Genomic DNA, 24,719 nt, shown 5'->3' on the forward strand with positions numbered 1-24,719 from the left:
ATGAATGAACTCCATTGAGCGATAACCCACTGGGCACAGACATCAGTTCAACGTCTAGTAATGATTTAAATTTGGTTGAGTTATCAACGAACGTGAATTCAACGTGAAATCAACCAACAATTTCCCAGTCATTGGATTTACTTTAAAAGTTGGATATAAAAAAAAATCCCTTACATGTATGACTTTTTGCAAATCCAATCCGTTTTCCACGTTGATTCAACGTAATCACATTGATTGTATTGGTTGAAATTACATGGAAACAACCTTGATTCAACCAGTTTTTGCCTATTGGGATGCATGCATGTCACCCTATACAATTGCCATGAGCAAAGGTCATTAGAAAATGCAACCTCACACAAATAAGAAATATAAGTCTAACTAATTAGTAGCCTAACATGTAGGTGCATATCAACGTTTACGATGAGTAAGTAATCTTGGTAGCTTGATGAAATATTGGTATCAAACAATCAATCTCTCACACAAATATCGCTCACATGAATAAGGTTTCATATTCGAGTAAATTACTCATAAACATAATTACCAAATGTTGGATGTTTAATCTACCAATTATGAATTAACAAAACAGTTTGAACTATTTATTGTCATGTTTTATTGTATTTTAGTTGTGCGTAATAGGCCTGTGGGAAGGTAAAGTGTGCGGAAATAACAGCTTTCAAAATGGTTTCGAGTCTGAGTACAATAACCAGTCACATTTGCACATTCCTTCAATAATCTTTTCATTTTTTATTTGGAAATATAGGATAATACAGAATATGTTGGGCATAACAAGCAGTTGATCCAAGATTATGTCCCTGACAGTACATTTCAAAACGCATTTAGCATTCATGTTACTTCAATGAAAAACAAGAAGACCTGTGAATAATGGAAAAAATATTTCGTCCTATTTGAACAAAACCTGGATGCATATTTGCTTAATCTGGGTATCAAAAGACTGTGGCCTTGTTGCGTACATTACCTGTATTATCTACAGGAATGTCGCGATGCAACAATTCGACTATAGGCTACAGCAATGAGGTTAAACAAGCTTATATCTGGTTCTGTCTGTATGGGGGTAACATTCTTCTCATTGTGGGTTTTCGTGCATTAACATCAAATTCAAAGCCAAATTAGGTGTGGTAATCAAGTACAGAAAATATAAACAGCTAGATTACATATGTTGTTTTGAAACTATTACAATGGTAGAATGACCTAGTCACGGTTTGGGGTCAACACAATTTAACACCGAATCCCTATAATTTTACCGATAGAGCTTTACAGTTGGTATTCTTTAGGAAATCAGTGGCTACAAAATAAATAACCTTACAAACAAAGACACTTTACAATCTCGCCCTCCCAAGTCTCATTATTTGGTCACACCAAAGTCCTAGCCTCCATTATTAAATGCACAACATCACATATTCACTGCCACAGGAAACATATTGGCCTACCACGTCACCACTCGTACGATCTTAAAAACCGAAAACTTAATTTACAAGAGGCTTTTAGATTTTAAAAAAATCATCCTGGTCAGTCATTGGTAGACTGATAAGGCTGTCCGCGTTGTGAGAAGAAAATTAAGGCGACTCTGTGTCACAATAATATTAGGATACACAAGAAAGAGAACATAGTCTTGGTGAGGACAACATCCGCAGATTTTTTTTTTTTTAAACAAAGTCTGATGGCCAAAATTCCATCAGTGTGTCAGTTAAATCATGCTCATTCTCAAACTGTTTGAAATCAGGAGAGATTCTGCTGCCATTGCACATCGAACTTGAAATTAACAGTTGAGCATCGTGTTGCAGCTGCAGCCATTGCTGTTGTTGTGTTGTTGTTGCTGACACATATGTCAGGGGAACGCGACCAAAGCGAGTCAATAAGTCTGTAAACGCATATGACAAGTCACTCCTAAAGCAGCGGGTTCGTGGTGTAATACTGTAATCTGTCTCTGTTTAATTTCTTTTCCTTCATTCTTCGGTTCTGAAACCAGATTTTCACTTGGCGGTCGGTGAGGTTCAGCATACGAGAGAGCTGCAGTCTCTTCTCTTTGTTGATATACACACTGAAAAAGAACTCCCTCTCCAGTTCTCGGATCTGATATTTTGTATAAGGACATCTTTTTTTACGAGTCCTCTGTCCATCTAGAAGAGAAGAGAATGTCGGTCACATAAAAATAAAAATATCTCAAATCATCCATGACTATGTTATAGGATTTATAGGCAAGGTTATATAGGCTTTTAGGTAGACTATAACTACGCATTGACCAAATCAATCCAAATAAAATATTGTCATTGACTTCATTAATTTCTACATCTTAATTATGCAGTAATCTAAATTACAATATGAAACCATTAAATAGCATATGCAGTGTTCTGGATACGAATGAACACTAATACATGATCATTGACAGTTTGCAGCATGCATGTAAGACTATAGTATATAAAGACAAAATGCAATTAATCATAAAATAATATAAACAGTAATAACACATCAATAGATTATATTTGATCAGCGTCATGATTTCTCACATTAGGAACAAACATCATACTAGTGTAAAACACAGACTGCCTGATTGCTTTAGCGCACGAGCTCGAATGTGCTAACCCCTAAACCAGAGGCACCACCCTCATTACACGTAAGTGCTATTTTAACGCTAAGAAAACCGTGAAAATAGGCTACATTTATTAATCAAAAGATGAATGTACGACCAGGAGTGTTAGGCCTACTTTACAATTCACAGTCATACTACGTGTTTTTTTTCTACTTTAGGGAATGTTTAGAAAAATCACTAGCCCTGATGTCTTTCACGGCCAATTTCAATTCAAAGCACGTGATCCTGCAGTTTATAACAAAGTTTTGTTGGGGGAAATCTACAGGCCCTCTATAAACCTTATACGCTTATAAAACAGCATATAAAAATTTTTACAGCAGCGCGCTAGATTGCAAACTTTCTCTCATAACCAGGGTGCTGATTTAATACGTACTGCTGCTGTTCGATTTCTCCTCATTGTTGCCGGAAGAGGACTCCGGGCTGCTGGTATCCTCACGCGGCTCCTTCCCCTCCGTGTCCCGGCACGGTGGCGCGTGTTCTGCGGCGGAGCTTGTCTGCTTGGTGGCGGTTTTGTCCCCTGAGTAGTCGTTAGACGACGGAGTTTCCGAGGCGTTGGCGTACGCTGTGTCGAAAAACTGGTCGAAGGCTTGGGGCAGCACCCCATTCCTGCCAACGTTCCCGTAGAAATTGGACACCGCACAGCCCGCGCCGGAGTGGTGGTGATAGGCAGCAGCGGCGGTAGGATTGTTCTTGGCAAACATTTCCCCCATGGTGGGCTGCGAGGACAGACAATCCCGGTGCACCATGTCCTCCGTGGTGGGATAGCACTGGGGCAGGTTCCCCCGGTGTGACCATTTACCCGACGCGTCAATGGCGGCATAGTCCCTGAACGTCACCTCTCTCACGGGCTGGACTTGAGGCAGGTTAGAAGAGTACGAGTATGTCATGGGCCGAGTAGACGGGGTCTGAGACAAAAACGAGGGTAGACCGGAGAAGTCTGCCCCCGCCGAGACGTAGTAGGTGCAACTGGGCAAATACATGTTCGAACCGACGGGGACCCGCTCGTCAAAATCCATCACTCCTGCACTCTACTACTCTATCTGGGTCATGCATCTATAGCCGCCCTTTACATGGCTCTGGAGCGCCCTGGCTCGTGCCTCTTTGAAGCAGGTCCGCGAGGCAGAAATTTTGAGACGTAGGCTGACGTGGAGAGCAATCTCCATCCATTCCAGGGAGGCGTGGGTCACGTGACCAGCGGCAGAAATTGACAGCTTTCCCGTGAGAGAGAGAGAGAGAGAGTGTGTGTGTATGTTCGATGAGTGAGTGTATGTGCGAGTGTGTGTGCACACGCGTGCGCGAGCATGAGCAGTTATTCAGTGAATGAGTGTGAGTGAGGGACAGACAGCTAGTTGTCCTGAAGCTTGACATTGGTGGTTTATCGCCATGTTGGTCTAAAATGAATTCCCTTACATGCAGCAAGTCAGAGAAAAAAATAATTGCATTGGTTGTTAAAATGTAGAGAAGTGACATATTGCTATCAAAGGATTAACCTGATTCAATATCAATTTTAAAAATGCTATGCGCATTTCAACATTTAATCTGGGGGTAATCATTGAATCCATGCGTCTTGTAAGCTTTATGGTATTCCTGAGGGTTTGATGTCGTCTTTGGAAACCTTATGCATTTGAGGCGTGCCAACACGTGTAATATCTGTATCCTCTGGACTTGACCAAAGGACTAGCATTTCAATCAATAGGTCTGGAGGTCATTTATGATATAAGAGCCCTCACAAAAGCCCGAAATGTACTGATGGACCACGGACATCCTCTTTACCAGGAGTTTGAGCTACTCCCCTCGGGGAGACGATCCAGGGCACCGGGGCATAAAAAAATAGTTCCAAACAATCCTTTGTCCCAGCGGCAGTAAGGCTCCTTAATGTTTAAAACCACCAGTAGGACCAGCGGGCTGGCCTACAGCTAACATTGTAGTTGACAGAGTGTTCTGTTGTGTATACCCCCTTGGCAAAAACTGGTTGAATCAACTTTTTTTCCACATCATTTCAACCCAAAAATATATATGTGATAACGTGGAAAACGAGTTGGATTTGTCGAAAGTCATCAAGGTAAGGGAATTTCGTATTTTTTTCACCCAACTTTTAACCGAAATCCAATGACATGGTGAATTGTTTTTGTTGAATTCACGTTGACAACTCAACCAAATGTAAATCACATGTTGAACTGACATCTGTGCCCAGTGGGTAGTGTAGCCTATATAGTGTACAGATAATCTCTGATCGCTCATGAATTGCACTTTCTGTATTTATTGTCTGTATATTTCCTTGTCTGTCTTTGATTGTGTTTTTATGTATGCACAGAGCGGCAACCAACATTTCCCCATAGGGATAATAAAGTCATTATCTATCTTATTTATCCTATACTACTGAATATGATTTTTACTAGTTCCAAGACAACGAATAACATATTATTCTCATGTTATGTTTGATGTTTGTCACAGAGGTGTGTGCTCATACTTTACAACATTATATTATGACCGTTTGTCTTCACTGCAACAGGGTCATGTTCAAGTAACCCTTGACGTTTGGCCCTTTCTCCAGTCAGGTGTCGACGAAGCGGCTACCAAACAGACATTTTAGGCCATGCACCACGTATACAACACCAACAGACATAGCTCATATCGACGCTTGGCTGTTAGAATACTCCAAACCCGTAGATCATCTAACTTTTGCCACCTAAAAAAGAACGGAGGTTTTGTAAGCAGTTTTTTAAAAGTTGCCAATATTGCACAATGTTGTTTATGACAGCGATAACCAAGGAGCCACGGGATCAATAGGCCTACTTCATATTGTAGCGCAGGAAGTATGTAAATAGAGAGAAATGTGCATGAGTTGATTGTGGGTATATGTCTCGATATTTGAAAAACTCAGAGCTAGACCAACAATAGGCCTAATTGGAAATTGACGTTTGTTGAATCATATATATATTATACAAATTATAGTTCGTTACTAGTTAGGTTACACAATTAGGCTTCTACTACACAATTAGTTTGTTTTCAGCATGAAATCCATCATTTATAACGAATAGGTCTATATGAATATAGCTCTCACCGCCTATAAGTAAGCCTAGGCTAAGAATATTAATACGCACAGATCGCACAATGCGTAACTTCCCGTTTTACGCACAGATATTGCTATGCAATGTGTTAATAAAACTGTATTTCTATGTTCTACAAGACATTGTGAAATACAATACAATTAAGTTTTACCGACTGAGCACCCCTTCAGCGGTCCAGACAATAGTCCAGACAATATTCGAATTCGTGGTTAGAACGTCAACACACTACAACTATCAGCATTGTGGAATACATTGATGTTGAATCAACTTTTTGTTTTTAATGATTTCTCCAGATATTGTCCTCGTTTAAACCCAATTTCCCAAGAAACGTTTAAACAACTTTAATGGAATCCGTAGGCCTATGGGCAATATTTATTTTCGAAACCATTATTAATTCTAAAGACTATGTTGGGTAAATACTTATTTAATTATTAACACGTGATGTATAGACAATATAACCAAAGGTGGAACACTAGTCAAAAAAGGTTAATGCTTAAACATAAAAAAAGGCCACTGCTGTATCTCATAATTACACAAAATACAATAAACTGCATGTTCCTCACGAGTGTTGTAGGCCTACCCATTTCGCATCCATTAAATAGAATGAAAACACATAGGCCTATGAATTATGAACAACCCAATAATGTGTATTATACAATTAACTTGTTGTATTGAAATACAAAACAACATATATTTAGATGTATCCTTTTGGAGTTTGTTATTTGATGATACCTTTTCATTACAATCCTAAGAGTATAGTATTATCCTCTTGACTATAGGAGAACTATGATATCAGTCTCCTTGCGTGTTATGCCTTTATTTCTAAAACACAACATCCGTGTAAAGGACCACAGCGGTGTGTCTTGTGAGACGGTGGAACCTGACGCTAATGTTCTGTGAATGAGCGACCTGAGGACGGATTAGGACCGCGGGGACTCCCTCCTGGCCCCGCCGCGCTTTACCCAAATCTACCCTGCCTACCCTCCACACACACGGAGCTTCAGGACGCGCTAACATGACACATGTAGGCCTAATGTAATACGACCTCGAAAGCATAACATGTACAAAGAAACGGTAAGTATGAGCTAAACCCCTCTTCCAAAATAGAAAAAAAGCGAAGCATCAGAATATCCCTGGGCATTCGTCCATGCATTGTCACGTTAAATAATTGTGGGGACACAAACAAACACAGTGCTTTCAAAACCACACGCTCCGCCTCTTCGTCAACCCAGACACATTCTACGACTTGTGCTAAGCCGTAATTGAGCACAGGGTGCCCAGGAAAACCAGGGGCTGCTCTGCACAGACCTGAGTTTTTATAGCTCCTATAGTAGTCTACTGCGTCTTTTTTTCCTTCTCGGCCAGACACCATCAAACCAACCAGGCGTGATAGGAAGTTGCCACCTACATGGACTCAGGAGTCAGGAGCCGAAGCCGTCCAGCGACATATAAAAAACTAGACATTCTAAACCTAAACAAGGACAGGTAAGACTTACTCTTATCAAAAATGAATGCGCTGCAAACACGTTGTTGTCTATGTAAACAATTTGTCTATACTGACCCCGAATTTTTAAATAATTAGCTAAAGTTAGAAATAAGCAATAGATAGACGTTCAAGTTTCAACATTTCATGTAAACAGTTTTTATGTTCGAGGAAGACAACACACTTGATTCCAGTCGAACCTACGACATCCCTCTTTAGTTCTTGTGGGTTTTCTTTGGTGGCCAAAAAACGAGATGGTATTTCTACGTAAAAGCCCCCCACAACATAGCTTTGTCTGTGCGGTCGACTTCAAGTTCGGGGGAGGGAGAGGGTCACCGCTCGCGGGGTAGGCCCATAAAGTAAGGACTGCAGACGCCATTTAAGGGCACGGTATGCCCCGGATGAAGTTTCCCTGATTACAAATCCCTTTTCAGCTCCTGGCAGCAACACTGTGGGTTGAGGAAAAGAGAAGGTGGCTTTAGGTTACAAGACCGATCGACGTCTGCATGTGTGAGATGAGGTCTAAAAATGAACTTAACCTTCGTGGACTGCGGCCTAGACTTCGGAATAGCTGATTTGTTTGTGTAGTTTTCAGTAGAGCCCTAGACACCAGTAAGTTTACACTGAGATTAGTAGCACACTTGATATTACATCAGAGAATTGTAATGATCAAGAACCCATGGATTATAGTGTTCTCCATTTGCTACATTAAACAATGCACTTTACGCACAGTAAAATGTTCACTTCACTAGATCTGTTCTCAACAAAGGGATATAAATAGGCATTTATATAGTCCCACTGATGGTAATAAAGGTGATAGGACTGCCACAATAAGTATTATTAAAGAGAAAGGCCAAACACTAACTTTAGACCTATCCAAGTCAATATTAGGTACTTTTGCAGTATTGGTGTTGTCCTATCTTTTTACATGATGAAACAATTAAATATTTGCTGTCCGGGGATATGTCTTTAAAATGTCCCTACATTTTACATTGTTTCTGTCTTTGTTGTTCAATTACATTTAGATTTACTACTAAAGTCCAAGGATTATTCATAGTTTACACAATAATAGCAAGTTAGCTGTTGACTAATCATTAACTTTTGTTGTTGACCAAAGTGCGATTTTACCATTTAGAAAGTGGTGTGTACCATTTATTTGTGGTGTGTACCATGTTTTGTGTACCGTTTATTTGTTCAGCTTAGAGTCAATGAATGGGAAACAAAATGGCGCAGGCATAGTCTACTTAAATTGACCTTGCATTAGGCGTAAAGTCTACTGTTTTCAAAGAAAACACGTTGGTGATCTCCTACACATCTTCAACAATTTCTACATGTTCAAAGTAAACCTCGAATAGGCTACTCCAATTGGCTATATGCATAATGTGTCTATCTCATCAACCCGTTCTCACGTTACAATAACATCAATTCTAACCCCAACCCAGAATATCTGAGTTGACCCTTGCATTTATTTTTGAATTTTGCACTGACACTCCAACACACACATAACATGCACACACATTTATACTGACTCTACGCATGTTATGTATGTGTTGGAGTGTCAGTGTGCGTGAGTGTGTAGAGTCCCGTGAGTGTGCATAGAGAAAGTGCAAAAATAAAATCATAATTTCCACTGCTGCTACTCTGTTTCTCATATATCCTGATGCCTAGTCACCTTACCCCTATACATATCTACCTCTATCACTCCAGTATTCCTGCACATTGTAAATATGGTATTGGAACTGACCCTTTATATAGCTTCTTACTTGATCGTGTTCTTCTTATTTCTTATTTTTATTGATCGTGTGTTTTTGTTCTACCTTATGTTATTTTTAGTGCTATATTGATATTAACTAATGCATTGTTGGGTTTGGAGCTTGCAAGAAAGGCATTTCACTGTACTTGTGCACGTGACATTAAAACTTGAAACTTAAATAAAGGATTAGGCCTGCTGTAAAACGTCCAATATACAAAATAAAAAAAGGTCGAATAATGTTCATTAACTGTTATACTAATAACAAAAGCTTGTGTATTACATGAAAAGTCGTGATGCTGAATTGCATAGGCGCTACTTAATTACTCAGCCTCAACACAAAACACATCGCCTTTAAAATTAACGAGCCTGCTCTGGGTTTCCATACAAAACATGTGCTTCCTTTCCATATGTTGATTCGTAAAAAGTAAGACTAAAATTTAGCTCGCGATTATCTCATGCCCATATTTAAATATATAGGTGTTTTTGAACTTGAATGATAACCCATATTGGCTGTTGAGTTGTAGGCCGTTATCAAGTCTGTGTCTATAATGATAACCCATATTGGCTGTTGAGTTGTAGGCCGTTATCAAGTCTGTGTCTATAAGCGAAGAGGTCGTCAAGGAGGGCGATTACTACTACACAGATATATTCATATGAAACTTGAGCAAAAAGCCCTGGCATTTACTTCAATACGAATGAACAAACACGAAGATACCAGGAGGCGTGAACTTTCTTTAAATCAGTAAAGAACTGTTGATTTATCCACAGGTCACACAAATGTTGGGAGAGGGCGATGGCGACGACAGAGGGACGGAGAAGGGACCACACAAGGAAAAACACCGACTAGTGGGAACACGATTCAACTCCATGGTCAATGGGAGGACGTGGCTTTAGCCTTACTATCTCTTGGATCAATTCAAGGGAAACGACTGCTATCAGTCTCGCATTGAACTCCCAAGGACAGAGTACCACAAAACGAGTAAAATGACCTCAGAGATGGAGAGTGGACAACCGCAAGAACAGAACTATCCTTGTGTTGGAATTGGCGAGCAAATAACTTCACAAGGCAAAAGGCACATTTCAAAAATTGTTGCCATGGACCTTTGAAAATAATGTTGAAATGGCTATAGCTTAATAAATTGTGAAACAAAACTGCGTCTTTTTTTCTCTCCATTTTATAAACTTCTATAGGAGTCACAGCAGTTTTGGGCATGAAGTCTAAAATAGGGTAAAGTAGATCCACCAATAGCAGCAACCTATGCGTATCCAAAAAATGTGCCTGTTCAGTGTTTTCTCTGACGACGACGGAAACACCAAAAACAGGCCTACTTTTTGTCGACGCAAATCGTGCGTTTGAACTTGATTTTCTCATATGGACGTAACTTGTGTTTATTCTATTGCATTATTCACTGGTGAAATAAACAAATGTAGATACTAAAATTAGTTAACCATATAGAGATGTGACAACAATGTATACGTGTGCACTGTGTTCCTTGGGTCAATTCGACATTTAGCTCAATCAAAAGCTAAATTATGTCTCCACTGTAGCCAATTTCTAGTTTCATGTTTAGTAGCCTAGTTGAACACATTGCGCTGTATTTTAGCTGTATTTTAGCTAGGCTATATTCTCCGTTAATATTCTAGCTTAAATAAATATCACGCAGAACATAGGCCTACAAACAGGCCTGAATCATACACACTCTATTTTTCTCTGGTTCTAAGTTCACCCTATATCTGAGTAACACATTTTTAAAAATGGCTTGTGTATGATTTAGGCCTGTTTGTAGGCCTATGTTCTGCGTGATATTTATTTAGGCTAGAATATTAACAGAGAATATAGCCTAGCTAACATACAACTCAATGTGTTCAACAAGGCTACTAAATATGAATCTAACTTATAGTAGGCTATACCGTAAAATAATATAATGCTTTAGAATTCAGAGTATAAGTAAATACGGGAAGAAACTATACAGGGAACGGTATGAAGCGAAAACGCACCACATGGGTCTATAATGATATGTATGCCCTTACCTTGAGTTATAGGCCTATACTATGATGAGACATAGTCTATATTAGAACAAATATTGTGTGCTTAAATCGATAAAAATGAAATCAATATGTATAATATTTCAAGCATTATCCATTTAATTTCAGATGGAATTCTGATTATTCTTTAGTTTATAATGAGCTGTGTTGCTGTTCAAAAATAACAAAGGATTCCATCGACAACAAAGCAAAATGCCAAAAAAAAACGACTGTGTAGGGTATCCATATTCAGTCAATGCAAAGTGGAGAACAATAGCATCATGTAATTAAGACACAAATGAATGTGTGTAACTAAGACCTAATTACATTTTTTTTAAAGAAACGACTACACTGCCAGACTCCTTTTCGCGCACACAAGGTTAATTTTTGGAGAGGCTTACAAAATCATGTATTGGCGTCCATAGACCTTCCTCGTGGAAATTGAGAATAAACCTACTGATTTATATGGGCAGAGGATAAAATACCACCGCTTACTCAAAATTAGTAAATGTATAGGCCAGGGCATGAGAGTGCAGCCTACAAGGGAATGTTGAACATCATCTCGGTCAAGATCCTCTGCTTAACTGCTGTTAAAACACCGGTCTCCCACGGTGTCTACCAGCCTAAGGTTGACTGCTTTTAAAACGGAGTATTCCACTTTCTCTACCGGCTTAAGGTATTTTAATATATTGCAAGATCTTAAGCCACAACTGAATGCGCTATTCTGGCTAGCAGGCTAGGCATATGGAAAACGCCATCGGTATATCTCGGTCAGCTGAAGGTTACAGCCCTCGCCATTGTCTCCATTACCCAGGTAGACAGTGAAGGTCAAAGTAAAGAGCACAGCATTAGCCCCGGCCTTCACTCATCTCCTCCCCGCCTGACAAACTGGGGATAGTATAGTATAGTTCTAAGCAGTGGCATAGCACGCACCCACGCAATGCGGAGGTGCCCCTAACCCCAATTTATGTTGTATTAAATTATATATATATATATATATATATATATATATATATAAGCCAAGAGTGTGCAAAGCTGTCATCAAGGCAAAGGGTGGCTATTTGAAGAATTTCAAATATTAAAATATATTTGGATTTGTTCAACACTTTTTGGGTTACTACATGATTCCAAATGTGTTATTTCATAGTTTTGATGAGTAGGTGTGACCAAACTTTTGACTGGTACTGTGTGTGTGTAAATATGTGTGTGTGTGTGTGTGTGTGTGTGTATATATATGTGTATATATGTGTGTGTATATATACATATATATATATATATATATATATATATATATATATATATATATATATATATATATATATATATATATGTGTGTATGTATATATATATATATATATATATATATATATATATATATACATACACATATACACATACATATATACACATACATAATATGAACAAATGTATGCACTCACTAACTGTAAGTCGCTCTGGATAAGAGCGTCTGCTAAATGACTAACGTGTAAATGTAAAATAAGAGCGGGGCGCAGTGTGAGAGTATAGGCTGCTCCTCCGCCAGACAACTATTAGGTTAATACAATAGGCCTACATATAGCCTATCCATATGGGTTTGTATTTCTTTGTTTATGTTTGAAAGCTTAAAAAAAATGTATTTTTGTGTTTTTGTTTTGTGTGAATCGACACCAATAGCCGTTAAAACGCATACAAAATTCGTACTCCATGGAAGAAGGCAAAAAACAAGAGGATATGACCTTTTGTGGTTTCATTAAAAGCAGCCATTTTCAGTGCAGATGCGAAATGGAAATGGTATAGTGAAATGATAAAGCCCTTAAACACGTCAGGTTGATTTGAAAGCGCAGCAAAAAAAAGATTTACAGACGACCATGAACTTCTTACTTCACTTTACCTATTTGCCATTAAGCGTGAATCAAGCAAGACAGTGAGTAACGTGGAGCTCTCTCAACCTATTTAATTCATTCTACGCAACAGGGAATTCCAAATTGAATTGCTCCCTTGATTATTTGCAGGAGGTGTCATGCCTGGTTTTGCCTTTGGGTGGTAGCAAAACTCCAATAATGCTGCAGTGAGCACCGGGATGGTGTCAAATTTGGAATCCAGTCCAGCCTGCTCTGCAGGATCCACCTGCCACAGTTTGAATATTTCTCTCCCTGGGTTGCGTACACGTTCACGTGTGTTTGCGTCTGAACCGTGTACGGGACGCAGAAAGCTTACGCAGACAGTGCTCTCAGTTGAGGCATACTTGACCCTGACTTCAATTAGTCAGAAAGAGGAATAGTGTAATGTCTAATAAATCATAATTGACAAACTAAGAAGTTAAAAGTCATGCGTCTTTATACATTTAGCAAATTTTTACATTATAATTCTTTATGAATTTTGGACAACACATTATTTGAAGTTTTGCTCATCACTGTTTAAACAGTTATTATTATATAGTTTGTTACCAATTTTTATTTATTTTATAAACTGAAAATTATAATTTACTATCAACCATGAAACATATTTTATTAATGTATTACTATTAGCCTAATACAAAAGTAAATAAATGTATAAACCATTTATTTCGAGCACTTGCGGCATTAAGCTTATAGTCTAATTTCGGTTAGATATGTTCATAAATTAGACCATTTTGATGTGATAACCCATTAGTATTGCCTTGACTAGGCCTATAGACTATGAAAATAAACTCTACAACGATGTTTAATAGTTGGCATCATAGAAGCAACTTTTTGAACCAGCAACAATATAAGGACACGACCGTTTCTACTCCAAATGTATGTATGAGTCCAAATGAGTGGTGGCTAGACAAATACCATGCACCACAGGTGTGAGTCCACTGATTCAGAATAGCAAAAGACAAGGGTACAGGTAGCTTACAAGCATAATGTGTCGAGTAGGCTACGTTCTCTTTATTTCCCAATGCACTATATCCTACTATGCCCTATGCCACGGAGAAGGCTTTTCTTTAAAAAAATTTAAGCATATGTATTTTCTGTTAACGCCTACTCTCCCGCAGCAACAGAATCAATATCTTTACAAAATATGGATAGTACAAACTCTTAAAGGGCGAAAACATCGAATATTTTGGTATGTTTCCCTGTAGAGGCTATATGGTTTACTTTGCTGCTTCATGCATTAAACGCATTGCATGTGCAATGCAACATAGTCTACACTCAGCATATTTATTCAGAAAACAAACATAACCTACCTCAATGAAATTTAAATATGTAGCCAACCTTGGCGAAAGCCTACAGACTGATTCGCGGGATACATCTTAGCACAGCTCTTAAAACAATTTTTTATTAACTTTTTTTCTAGGCGTTTATATTTTTTGCCAAAATTCAGTGACTGCAGGATTCATTTTAGGAATTATTTTTTCTATTTGATCATGAAATGCTTGTAGTAAATGTTAATAGACTGCATTTACGAAGATAACGACAAGCAGCTTTTGGCATCCTACAACAATAAAAGCACAAGTCATTGCTACGGGTTCTGTAAGTGCAAACCCTTTCCGTTCTATAATCACCATGTGTTTGTTTGCTTTGCTAGTTTCATGTCTGCTTTGTTTTTTATATTTGCAGTGGTCTCCCACTGGGCACAGACGTCAGTTCGACATCTAGTTTTGATTTACATTTGGAATAAGTTGTCAACTACCGTGAATTCAACGTGAAATCACCCAAACATTTCACCATGTCATTGGATTTAGGTTAAAAGTTGGGTGACAAAAATACGAAATTCCCTTATGTTGATGACTTTTTTCAAATCCTATCATTTTTCCATGTTGATTCAACATCATCACATTTACTGTTTTGGTTTAAATGACGTGGAAACAACGTTGATTCAACCAGTTTTTGCCCAGTGGGCTGTGCAATAGTAAATATGTTTGATACAGGCCTAAGCCTAGTGCACAGAGACCAAACGGATATGATGTCACTAGTACAGTAATATAACCATAAGTGGTAGGCCTATCATCAAGCAACACGCTAGAAATTATGATCTTCATCAGTCACCAGAGTATGGTGCAAGTCAGAATAGTATTTAAGAAATTGATCTTTTAGAAATGATAAATTTAAACCCCTTATTAGTCACAATCATATAGGCTAATAGTTGTACTGCTACCGCTGGTGGGGTGGTGTACTGCAGCATCAGCGAATCAAAATGCTGAGGCCTATTTTTTCTCTCGATGTCACATTCAAGGGCTATAGACCTACATATTACAGATGTGCATGTAATTAATTATCTATATGTTAGTTTGTTTCCATGAAAATGAAAAAGTCAGAGCTAAAATGGTATTGCATTCATGGCCTTCTGCATCAAGTTACCTTACTGATACTGTAGTTCTGTATAACACGGCCTAATATAGTATGTATTCCCATGCATGTTTTAAATCTAAACCAGTTTAGAGCTGAACGAATTCGCAATGCAGATGTGCACAAATAATATCTGGCATTTGAAAGCGCTTCTCATTTTGTGATCTGGTGTGATATTGTTATTATCAGCAGACATGAAAGCGAGACGCTCACCTGTTATAACAAAATATTATCAGTAATATAATTGGGGATTAAGAAATGCCAAAATGCTAAACATTTTCATACATGCTGTGTCCTTGGGATGACGAAATTATTGAAGAAATGATTGAAAATTAATGTCAAAACCAAAGTTAAGTGCAAGTCCTCAAGGAAATCAAAAACAACGATAAACGCCGCATTGGTGTAATCTGCAGCACATTGGCCTACTCATTTTCAAAAACCCAAATTTGATACCTCTGTGACGATGAAGCGTTTATATGGAAGCAATTTTTAAATTGTTGAAATCTGTGACCTACTCAATGTTGGTATTTTAGCTGTGGCTGAGGCAACGTGCATCCGATTGAAGTTTTTATTAATCGTATTATGACGTGATGATAAGTAAGAATGCCTATGGAAAACATGATACCTGAATTCTATATAATTGCGTCACAATGATAGTACTATGACGCGATAATAGGCAAGCATGCCTTTGGAAAAATGTTAAATAATAAGAGCATGTAAATTAATATGAATAATCGAAAATAACTGAACATACACACAATTGATGTCTACAGGAAACACTATAGGCCAAACAAAGAGAAATGTTGGAGCAAGTAGGCCTATCGTTTCAAATAGGCTAAAGTTTGTGTAAATATTGTTCCTAAATATTTCCACAATGTTATCATGTAAATGTAGCCTATAGGCCTATTTATTATTATCATTATTATTATTATTATAAGATTGTGGTAGTAGGCCTACTTGAAGTAGCCTAGTAGTGTAGGCCTATTCAGATGCCAGTGCGTCTCCACTAACAGTCAACTGTGGTGCTTGAGACAATCTCATCACTAGATGGCGATGTTGGCTTTATAATAATCCACATACACAATAACGCTTCCATTATTTGCTTGAGTGAGACATTTTCGACGCTCTCAATAGATAGATTCAGACACTTCGTAATACCATCGCACCCAGGCGACACCTGGAATTAACGTCGAAATGGATAGAGCCCATAGTAGCTGTACACAGTCTGGCCAAACGAGGATCTTCCGCAGTCAAGCAGAAAATTATATGCCGGTCAGACATGTTCCTCACACACGGTAAACAGGCCTACACACTGATAATCGAGCCTCTCACACTGCTTCTGAATCTAATAATAACTTTAACCAATTTATGACTAATCCTTTCACATTTGAATAGCTATGACAAAATGTCACAATTGACATTGAAATGTCACACCAAAAACTAAACCATCTCTGTAATATACTGGACGGATGTTCAAAGCAGAGTTCGTGGATATATATGATTCAACAATGTCCAGATTTTATTGGGACGGATTTTTGTGTCAATACTTTTACACCGACATATTTAACAGACACAGATAGCCTTGACATATTATAGTTTTGTCTGTATAGTTTACCTTTATATACAACCACATGAATACACACACAATATAAAATATATATGGTACACATGGGCACACACTTCCCAGACGACTATGTATGCATTACAAGCGGGAATGCACCTTGGATTCGTTATGAGAGAGAGCATGAGAACCGTTTGAAGAAGCTAAACTTTAAATTAAGATGCACGTGCTGAGTGGAGTGTTGAAGGGGAAATGGAACGGATTAATATTTAACCGTGGAAGCTATAATCCTAAATGCCATCACTTCCTGGGGATTTCCAAATGGGTTTTTTTCTCCACACCGTGAAGTTAGTGTCTGTTTTCCTGAGGTTACTGCATGCCAGTTGCAAAAATTATACAGCCCTAGCTTTCTCCTTGCTTTGGGCTCCATTCGCCGAGAACAATATTTTACACCATGGAGGAAAATGGAAGGTCCAGAGTTTTTCTACATTTTCGTTCCATAAAGGTCCCGGAACGCATTTGGCAGAGTACATTTGTGAATCATGTTCGGTGGTAAATAAGGATTCTACTGTTCCAATCAAAAAGCGTGAATAGCATACTGTGTGTGTGTGTTTAATTCCTATCCCATTGTTGTATATCAGTCAGAACTAGCTGATGCTCTTCACTTTGACGACGACCTTCTTCTCCTTTACGCGTCTGTTCTGAAACCAGATAGTGACCTGTCTCTCAGACAGGTTCGTCTGGGCCGATATCCTCCTTCTTTTGTCCTTCGTTATGAATTTATTGGCCGCGTACTCGCGCTCAAGTTCCTTCAGTTGCACCTTGGTGTATGGCACGCGCTTCTTTCTTCCACGTCGGAAGGAGCTCAGGTCCCCTCCTACAGGAGACACCGCGTCTGGTGGAGCAAAACAGAATACAAAATAGATATAGTAAGCCGTTCACAAGCCAAACACAATTTTTTTTAAATATCTAAAACATCGGCATAGGTAGAACCCTTCGAATAACCATTTTTGGTTCCAGATATAACCCCTTTGGGTTCCATGTAGAACCCTTTCCACAGAGGGTTATACATGGAACCCAAAGGGGTTATACCTGGAACCAAAAAGGGTTCTCCTATGGGGACAGCTGAAGAACCCTTTTGGAACCCTTTTTTCTACGAGTGTATACTCTCAAACGAATTTACAAACAAGCGTTATAATTTTTTACAGAAAAGGCATCGTTTCTAACATTTTGTTGTGGATTAAGCATTAGGCATTAGGCTACATAAAAACACAATGAAAAGTCGTTCTGGTTTATTGCGTAAAACCTGAGGGCTCTCTACCTATGTTGTACCTGGTATGGAGGATTTCCACATGTGTCCGGGCTGAGGCTGCTCCTTGGTGCAGTAGACCTGCCCGTTCCAGCCGTTAGTTAGAGCCCACGGCTGGTAGCTCTCCATTGGCAGCAGGGGCTCGTGCCTGTGTTCTGCTGGCCCGCTCATAGTTGATACAACGGGCACGTCCAGGTAACTGGGTACCGGCTGGTATGGGACCGACGCATAGCTCGGATAGAAGGCGAACTCCTTGGCCCGGGAGGTGAAGTCATCGCCCGAGGCGGACGTGTCCATGTACTTCTCCCCGTACGCAGAGGTGGGCTGCGTGCTGCACGACTTTATGCTGCTGTTGTGCGACATTCTGCACGGATAGTAGCCGCTACCGAAGTATCCATAGGGCAGGGACGCGCTGGAGGAGCTTTGCACAGCCGAGCAAGGGCTGCACTGCTTGGATGGTTCGCCCATACCCGAGGTAGGGACCTCGCTTGACGAGTATGCCGTGCTCGGAGCGAGGGACGCGGGGTGCGCCATCAGGTTCCTGCATTGGTTCGCCGCAAAGTTGCCTCCTGCAAAACCACCACCGCTAGCGTCCATGTTCTTGCTCACTTCATCGGAACCGCCGCCGTTGTCGTAGAGGAACATCACCGACGGGTCGACCCAGCGAGGACGGAAGAGTAGTGACGTTGTCATAGCACGACATCCAGCATTGAGGCTTCTGGCTCTTTTTTAAAAAGCATAGAGGCTGAAAAAAGGAGATACTGATTCTGAGAGAGTAAGCGACTCTGACGCGCCCGGGTGCACCAAGGTCGCGCCTCTATTGGCCAAGAAGGGGGCACGTGATAGGCTATGCAAAGAGGACGATAAATATCTCCCAGTGCAGATAATTAAATGTAGAAAAATGCGGCTTTGTAAGATGACCGTACCTATCAAGGGATTTGGCTTGTCTTTTTGCCGAGACAAAACGAGACGGGTTTCGTGAGTAAATCCACACAAAAAAAATCCTATCACTCCTATATAGGTTTACACTTCAAACCTAAATTGGTTTGAGAAAGGTTTCTCTTTTATCATTGGACAGCAAAATAAAAAGGACCTAGTAGTCCAGACTGTTTCAAAAGACTGCGGTGACTCACCTACTTAAATCCATCCATACACATTGCTTTTACGCACATAAAGGCTGTCCGTGTAAACATGTCGATGATACAGTGTCATTGCTGATTATTTTGTACATGGTGGGCCTATATTAATTCCACAAAGTATAATCCATTCAAGGCCACACACCCCAATACAGCTCACATAATTAGTAGATAGCGTAAGGAATGGTCGCCAAGGACACGTTTCCCAAAATCCCATAAACGACGATGGAGATGGACTACTAGCTAATGTTAACAGTGTTTGAACAGACCGAAACACTGTGGGGAACACGGATGACTCATCCAAGAGACACGTATCGGATAGGGAGTCATCAGATAAGAATGAAAATAAACAAGGCTTTAGAACAAAAAAACATATATAGACTTGGAATACGTCCATCTCCTTTTGCAATTAAAGATAAATACGCTCAAATCCATGGGAGATTCTCTCAATCAAAATGCCTCGTTTTCATATCACTCAAATGAGAGCGACAGCTTCGAGCATTCAAGAAATGAGTGAGAATTCGGATAGACAGTGTGCACAGCAAATACCATACCCCTCGCTTCCGACATGTTTACAATATGCAAAGACAGAAAACAGTTCTCAAGACTGGCAACGCGGTTGTTTTTTACATAGCCTATGGGGTAGACGCGGCTAGAGGCCAAGGTCAAGTTGAAAGTTGCTGTCTAGCCGACGAGTCTGTTGGGTTATTCAGTCTTTGAAGGACCCGTCTGAGTTCTTGAAAAGGGCGGAAGAGGAGTGAGAATTCCTGGCCGAATGAAAGCTTTGGAGGGCATTAACTTTTACTATCATTTTGGTTTCTCAAACGTTTTATTCTCGTTGTGTCTAAGGAAACATTTTATGCATCATGTGTTTTGCACACTTCTGTCTCTCACATTGGAAAAGTAGGCTAATCGGAATGTTGTATTTGCAAGCCAGTCTCGTGTTTTGGAGACTTTTAGTGAAGACGTGTGAAAATGATGTGAAGTAGTATAGACGTGTCCTTGTGTTTTGTCTGCTTGGTGGTGTTTACGGCTCTCCATACGGCTCTCCTTCCAAATATATTGTTTCAGGAGAAAAAGCAAGAATAATCTAGACAAAACCAGCCTAGACTTACCTATAGCCTATTTTCTCGGGTACAGTATAATGCCATGAAAAATATGGTAAATTGGTTGTAGTTAGTGAACTTCAGCGCTGTAACACAAATAATAGGCCTAAATGAAATAATGCAAGCCGTCAAATGGCAAAGTTTGTTTCTGGCTATAAATGGAACCCCAAAAAAGTGCTAAAAGATTCATTCACATAGAATTCAAGCATTTTACATAGGCATTCTTGCCTATTTTCGCGTCATAATACTATTATTGTGATGCAATCACAGAATTCAGGAAGCATTTTTCCATAGGCATTCTTATCTATTATTACGTCATAATAATGTTAATAAAAACGTAAAAAGCACAGTTTAAAGACCACCATTAAGCATTCGCTATTAAAGCTAGATCGCGTGCAGGGTCCAAATGATCCATTACACGGTAATAACAAACGTGGACATGAATTAGCACGTCAAACCAGTTCTTTCTTTGTAGGCCTATTATTTGAACATTCTGGATGGGACTTAATAAACTGTCGTAGTCATCTTGGACGGCGGGAAGAGTAGATCCCCTAATTGGGGATCCTAATAAATACTACAACTAATGTATCAGACGTCAGGTATAGCTAAAACGAGAGACAGAACATAAAGCCTCAAATAATGTCTATCTGAAGACGAACATTTTTGAAAAACATGAACCTAATTGATTAACATTATTATTCTACATTATTTCCAATACAAATGTACTCAATATTGTTTAACCTGTAGGCTATATCGGCAAGATAATATTATGACAGAGATTGCCCATGCGCTCAGATGTTAACATGCGGTAACGGGACTCAAAATACATGTCATTAAAACACATCAATACATCTGTTAGGCTGTTAGGATAGCCTAGATTCTACATGATGTATATCCTTAAGAAGTAGACGACTGATATCTTCCTAGATAAACTTGATTAAACTAAAACAACATCCCCAGTCCTAATTCGTCGGACATACAGATTGTTGACGTTGTACCTCTTTTTTGTGAAAGGCTATTCTTGCAATTTTGAAATAATATGTGTGTTTTATTTTTTAAACATTCATACAATCCCATTAACCAACAATTATATGTGTGGCTTATATGTGGCTTATATGTCTAATCTATAGCCTATGTTTGATCAATTTCATTTTCCGGGAAGGAGAATCTGTGATCTATGCATTAATATTTCAGCTTTTGAGATAGGCCTATTAGACATCATTCCCACATCCGGTGCTTAACTTGATCTTTATAGCCTAATTAGTCATAAAACATTTTGAGAAAGCTACTCAATATATATCGTGAAATGACACGACTTAGCGTAATCAAATATCCAACTTTTTGTAATTCTTTTTTTAAAATGTAGCTAACCATGATTTGTGAAAGCCCTAACTGACCTATAACAAAGAAGCTATGACACAAATATAACGGCTTTGTGAATCAGGTGTGAATCATCAGGCCACATCATTTGGACTTTATCTTTTTGCTCACATAAACATGAGTTTAACCAACAAAGATGTTCCAAAATCAAAAGTTTGAAATGGTACTACAGTGCATTAAATATTTACATGAACTAGTAAAATAAATGGCAATGTAAGCGAGATTCTGTCTTAAACCCGGGTTTTCCGGAGATGGGCCTGCAATCAAAACAAATCCGGAGCTGTCACGGAGACTGCGGCGCGCGCAGATGCAGTCTGTTTTGAGCCAGTGTCCAACCTTTCGTGGTCTGGCCAGACCAGACATCCATATCGATGAACAGATCACCGCCATGCGCCACAACAATGCCCAGACATTCTACTGGCTAGGGAGACCCATCTGTAAAGTCATTACCAAGAGCATGGAAATTCTTAGTTTCGACTGGCATTGTCATTGCGCAGCAAATAACAATGTTTTCATCATATGTGACGTAACAATAGGCCTACAAAATAATTGTACAACCATTAAAGGAAAATCTAAACCATTTGGAAAGCTATGAACTAATGTTATCATCATATTACCATTTTCTAATAGCAATTGGTGCAATGCAGAATACGTTGCAAAGATGCGGGCCTATTCCCATCCCGTCTATTCTTTCCAATCCCTAAAGTGAGAAAAATGTGCCTTATCCAGTTGTTATGGTGTGATGTGAAACTAAACTGTGGTATAAAAAGTATAGCCAGAGAAATACAAATATGTTCATGCAGTAGAGCTAGTGAACCACAGGGCGGCCTGGCACGTAACTTTTCCATGTTCTCCGGACCGTAACGTGATGTGGCAATAAAGGATAAAATAAAAAGGAAATTGGCAAATAAGAGTCAACAGGGTGGCTCTTGAATCGCGCCTTTGACTGACAGCTCCGTTATACATTCGCTCTGACTCAAAGCGTCACAAAGTAGTCTTAAACGTTTTGTTAACGGGCTGCTAAAACTGTAAGCTACATGTTACATTTATTGGCACAATGGAATCCCAGTAAATATATAGGCCTACAGTTAATTTCAATGAAACTTCAGCCGCTAGCCATTTGCACATCTGTTGCATTTTCAAATGCTACCAGTCCTCAATGAGTGGACGGATTAGGCTAATTTGCACCAGCCCCTGTAATACACTGTAGCTCTTTCTGATGACATGGGCCCTTCCTAAACATTATTGTCACAAGGACGAGGCCGTGGAACTTTTTCCAGTTAACATATAAAGGGAAATGCATTATGTTCAACGCAAATTCTAATCAAGACGTCGGTATATATGCTGCAGAACATCCAGTCACTCACTCACTAACCATCATCAAGTTCACTCAGATCGAGTCATCATGGAATTAGGCTAACCTTTTCTTTTACCAATTTCTTTCCTAATGACGTTATTACTATGGCACAAATGTTTCACTATATAACCACTTGCGTTTTTGTATGGCCAAAACGATTCGTCATTAACAATAAACAACAAAACAACTTGACAGCAAAAACAGAATTTCCAACTAGCATTAACATAAAATAAAGTTATTAGAAAGCAGTAGTCTATATTTCACAATAGTCTACAGAAACATCAAAAAAGTGTTAACAAATTACACCAACAAACCTATAACCTATAGCCTGCAAGTGTTCAACAATAATGGCCATTCGCCTAAATATATAGGCTAGCCTACATTTTACATCTCATGGTTTTCAAGAAGACAAACATAATTTGTCCAAAAGCCAAACTTTATTGATATCCGTTGGTTTTGATTTTTTAAATGTCGATACTTCACAGACCTTTGATTCCAGTGAACGAAATTGTATTTTATGCATTTTATGTTTTACTTTGTCCTCGGTTAAGAAATACCTCTAACCCTTCGTGATTTAGTCGCATGTCTCATCATTCGAAAGGATATATTTTTTTTAAAAGGAAATTCCTACAAGTTTTGCATTAGTAAAACAAACAATCAATGGTGCAATGGTTATCCGCTATACACGATTTTGTAAGGAAAAATTGAATAGATATAATAAAATAGAACCTTGATTTCACTTTCTGAAATATGCAAAATAAAATGTAGTCTACTCAAAGACATACCATGTTAATCACATTACAACGAGCTTCGATTTCACATAAATATACATTCTTAAAGAAACACAAAGCATTGCACAATGTCACATTCAGTTGGTCATTCAACAACGTTCGATAGACATTTCATCACGTCATTTCATTCATTTCGTCGTCGACACAACATAACTCCCAATACATCACAGGTAGACACAATAACACACCGATATCAACATGAAAATCGTATTGGAAACAATACAATTAATATCAGATTAGACTACATTCCAGTTGCATTGTTATATAACCAATGCACAAACCCATCTCGTCTCACCTTCTTAATCAATATAACATTTGCACATAGGCTACAAATGATGTGGTCAACATTTGGATTTCAGTGAAACTAGGTTTCGGTGAACCTGGTCAAACTTGTAAAGGTTAAACACAAATAAACGTGTGACCATGATGCAATAGGCTACATAAAGTCAGGACATTCGTTGAAGGCCATATTTATAAAATTCTATAATTTATAAAATTCTATCATTTCAATGGCTTCATATCAAGGAAAGGCGATCTCCGTTTTCGATTCCCAAAGCCAACATGTGGATCTTCTCGATCCCATGAGGTGTGTTGGTTTTTCAGTTAGGCAAGCTTTGTGTATTTTTATTTTACCTTTATTTAACTAGGCAAGTCAGTTAAGAACAAATTGTTATTTACAATGACGACCTACACCGGCCAAACCCGGGCCAATTGTGCGGCGCCCTAAGGGACTCCCAATCACCGCCGGCTGTGATACAGCCTGGAATGGAACCAGGGGGTCTGTAGTGACGCCTCAAGCACTGCGATGCAGTGCCTTAGACCGCTG

General features: G+C 39.0%; 2 protein-coding genes and 1 long non-coding RNA gene across 3 annotated transcripts; 1 reads left to right on the top strand and 2 right to left on the bottom strand.

The window, feature by feature from the left end:
* Positions 1-729: 729 nt before the first annotated feature.
* On the bottom strand, positions 730-3,868 carry LOC121585656 (homeobox protein Hox-A11a). The gene is made up of 2 exons (XM_041901978.2): positions 2,982-3,868; positions 730-2,138 (listed from the first exon to the last, which is right to left on the bottom strand). Exons 1-2 carry the CDS (start codon positions 3,622-3,624, stop codon positions 1,906-1,908), a joined length of 876 nt encoding a protein of 291 aa, XP_041757912.1. The 5' UTR covers positions 3,625-3,868; the 3' UTR covers positions 730-1,905.
* A 2,794-nt stretch (positions 3,869-6,662) lies between these two features.
* On the top strand, positions 6,663-10,061 carry LOC121585658. The gene is made up of 3 exons (XR_006003881.1): positions 6,663-6,753; positions 7,045-7,164; positions 9,684-10,061. It is a non-coding gene; the product is annotated as an uncharacterized LOC121585658 (long non-coding RNA).
* A 6,693-nt stretch (positions 10,062-16,754) lies between these two features.
* LOC121585659 (homeobox protein Hox-A13a-like) lies at positions 16,755-18,872 on the bottom strand. Its single transcript, XM_041901979.1, has 2 exons — positions 18,147-18,872; positions 16,755-17,709 (listed from the first exon to the last, which is right to left on the bottom strand). Exons 1-2 carry the CDS (start codon positions 18,814-18,816, stop codon positions 17,462-17,464), a joined length of 918 nt encoding a protein of 305 aa, XP_041757913.1. The 5' UTR covers positions 18,817-18,872; the 3' UTR covers positions 16,755-17,461.
* Positions 18,873-24,719: the final 5,847 nt, after the last annotated feature.

Source organism: Coregonus clupeaformis, chromosome 17 (genome assembly GCF_020615455.1).
Source record: "Coregonus clupeaformis isolate EN_2021a chromosome 17, ASM2061545v1, whole genome shotgun sequence".
NCBI lineage: Eukaryota > Metazoa > Chordata > Actinopteri > Salmoniformes > Salmonidae > Coregonus > Coregonus clupeaformis.

What these genes read in the sequence shown, in the direction of transcription:
- LOC121585656 (XM_041901978.2), bottom strand. Translation starts at nt 3,624, where the DNA reads ATGGATTTTGACGAGCGGGTCCCCGTCGGTTCGAACATGTATTTGCCC. An exon ending in GGAGAAATCGAACAGCAGCA is followed by an intron (nt 2,139 to 2,981) that starts GTACGTATTAAA and finishes CTTCTCTTCTAG; the next exon opens with ATGGACAGAGGACTCGTAAA.
- LOC121585659 (XM_041901979.1), bottom strand. Translation starts at nt 18,816, where the DNA reads ATGACAACGTCACTACTCTTCCGTCCTCGCTGGGTCGACCCGTCGGTG. An exon ending in GTGGAAATCCTCCATACCAG is followed by an intron (nt 17,710 to 18,146) that starts GTACAACATAGG and finishes TTGCTCCACCAG; the next exon opens with ACGCGGTGTCTCCTGTAGGA.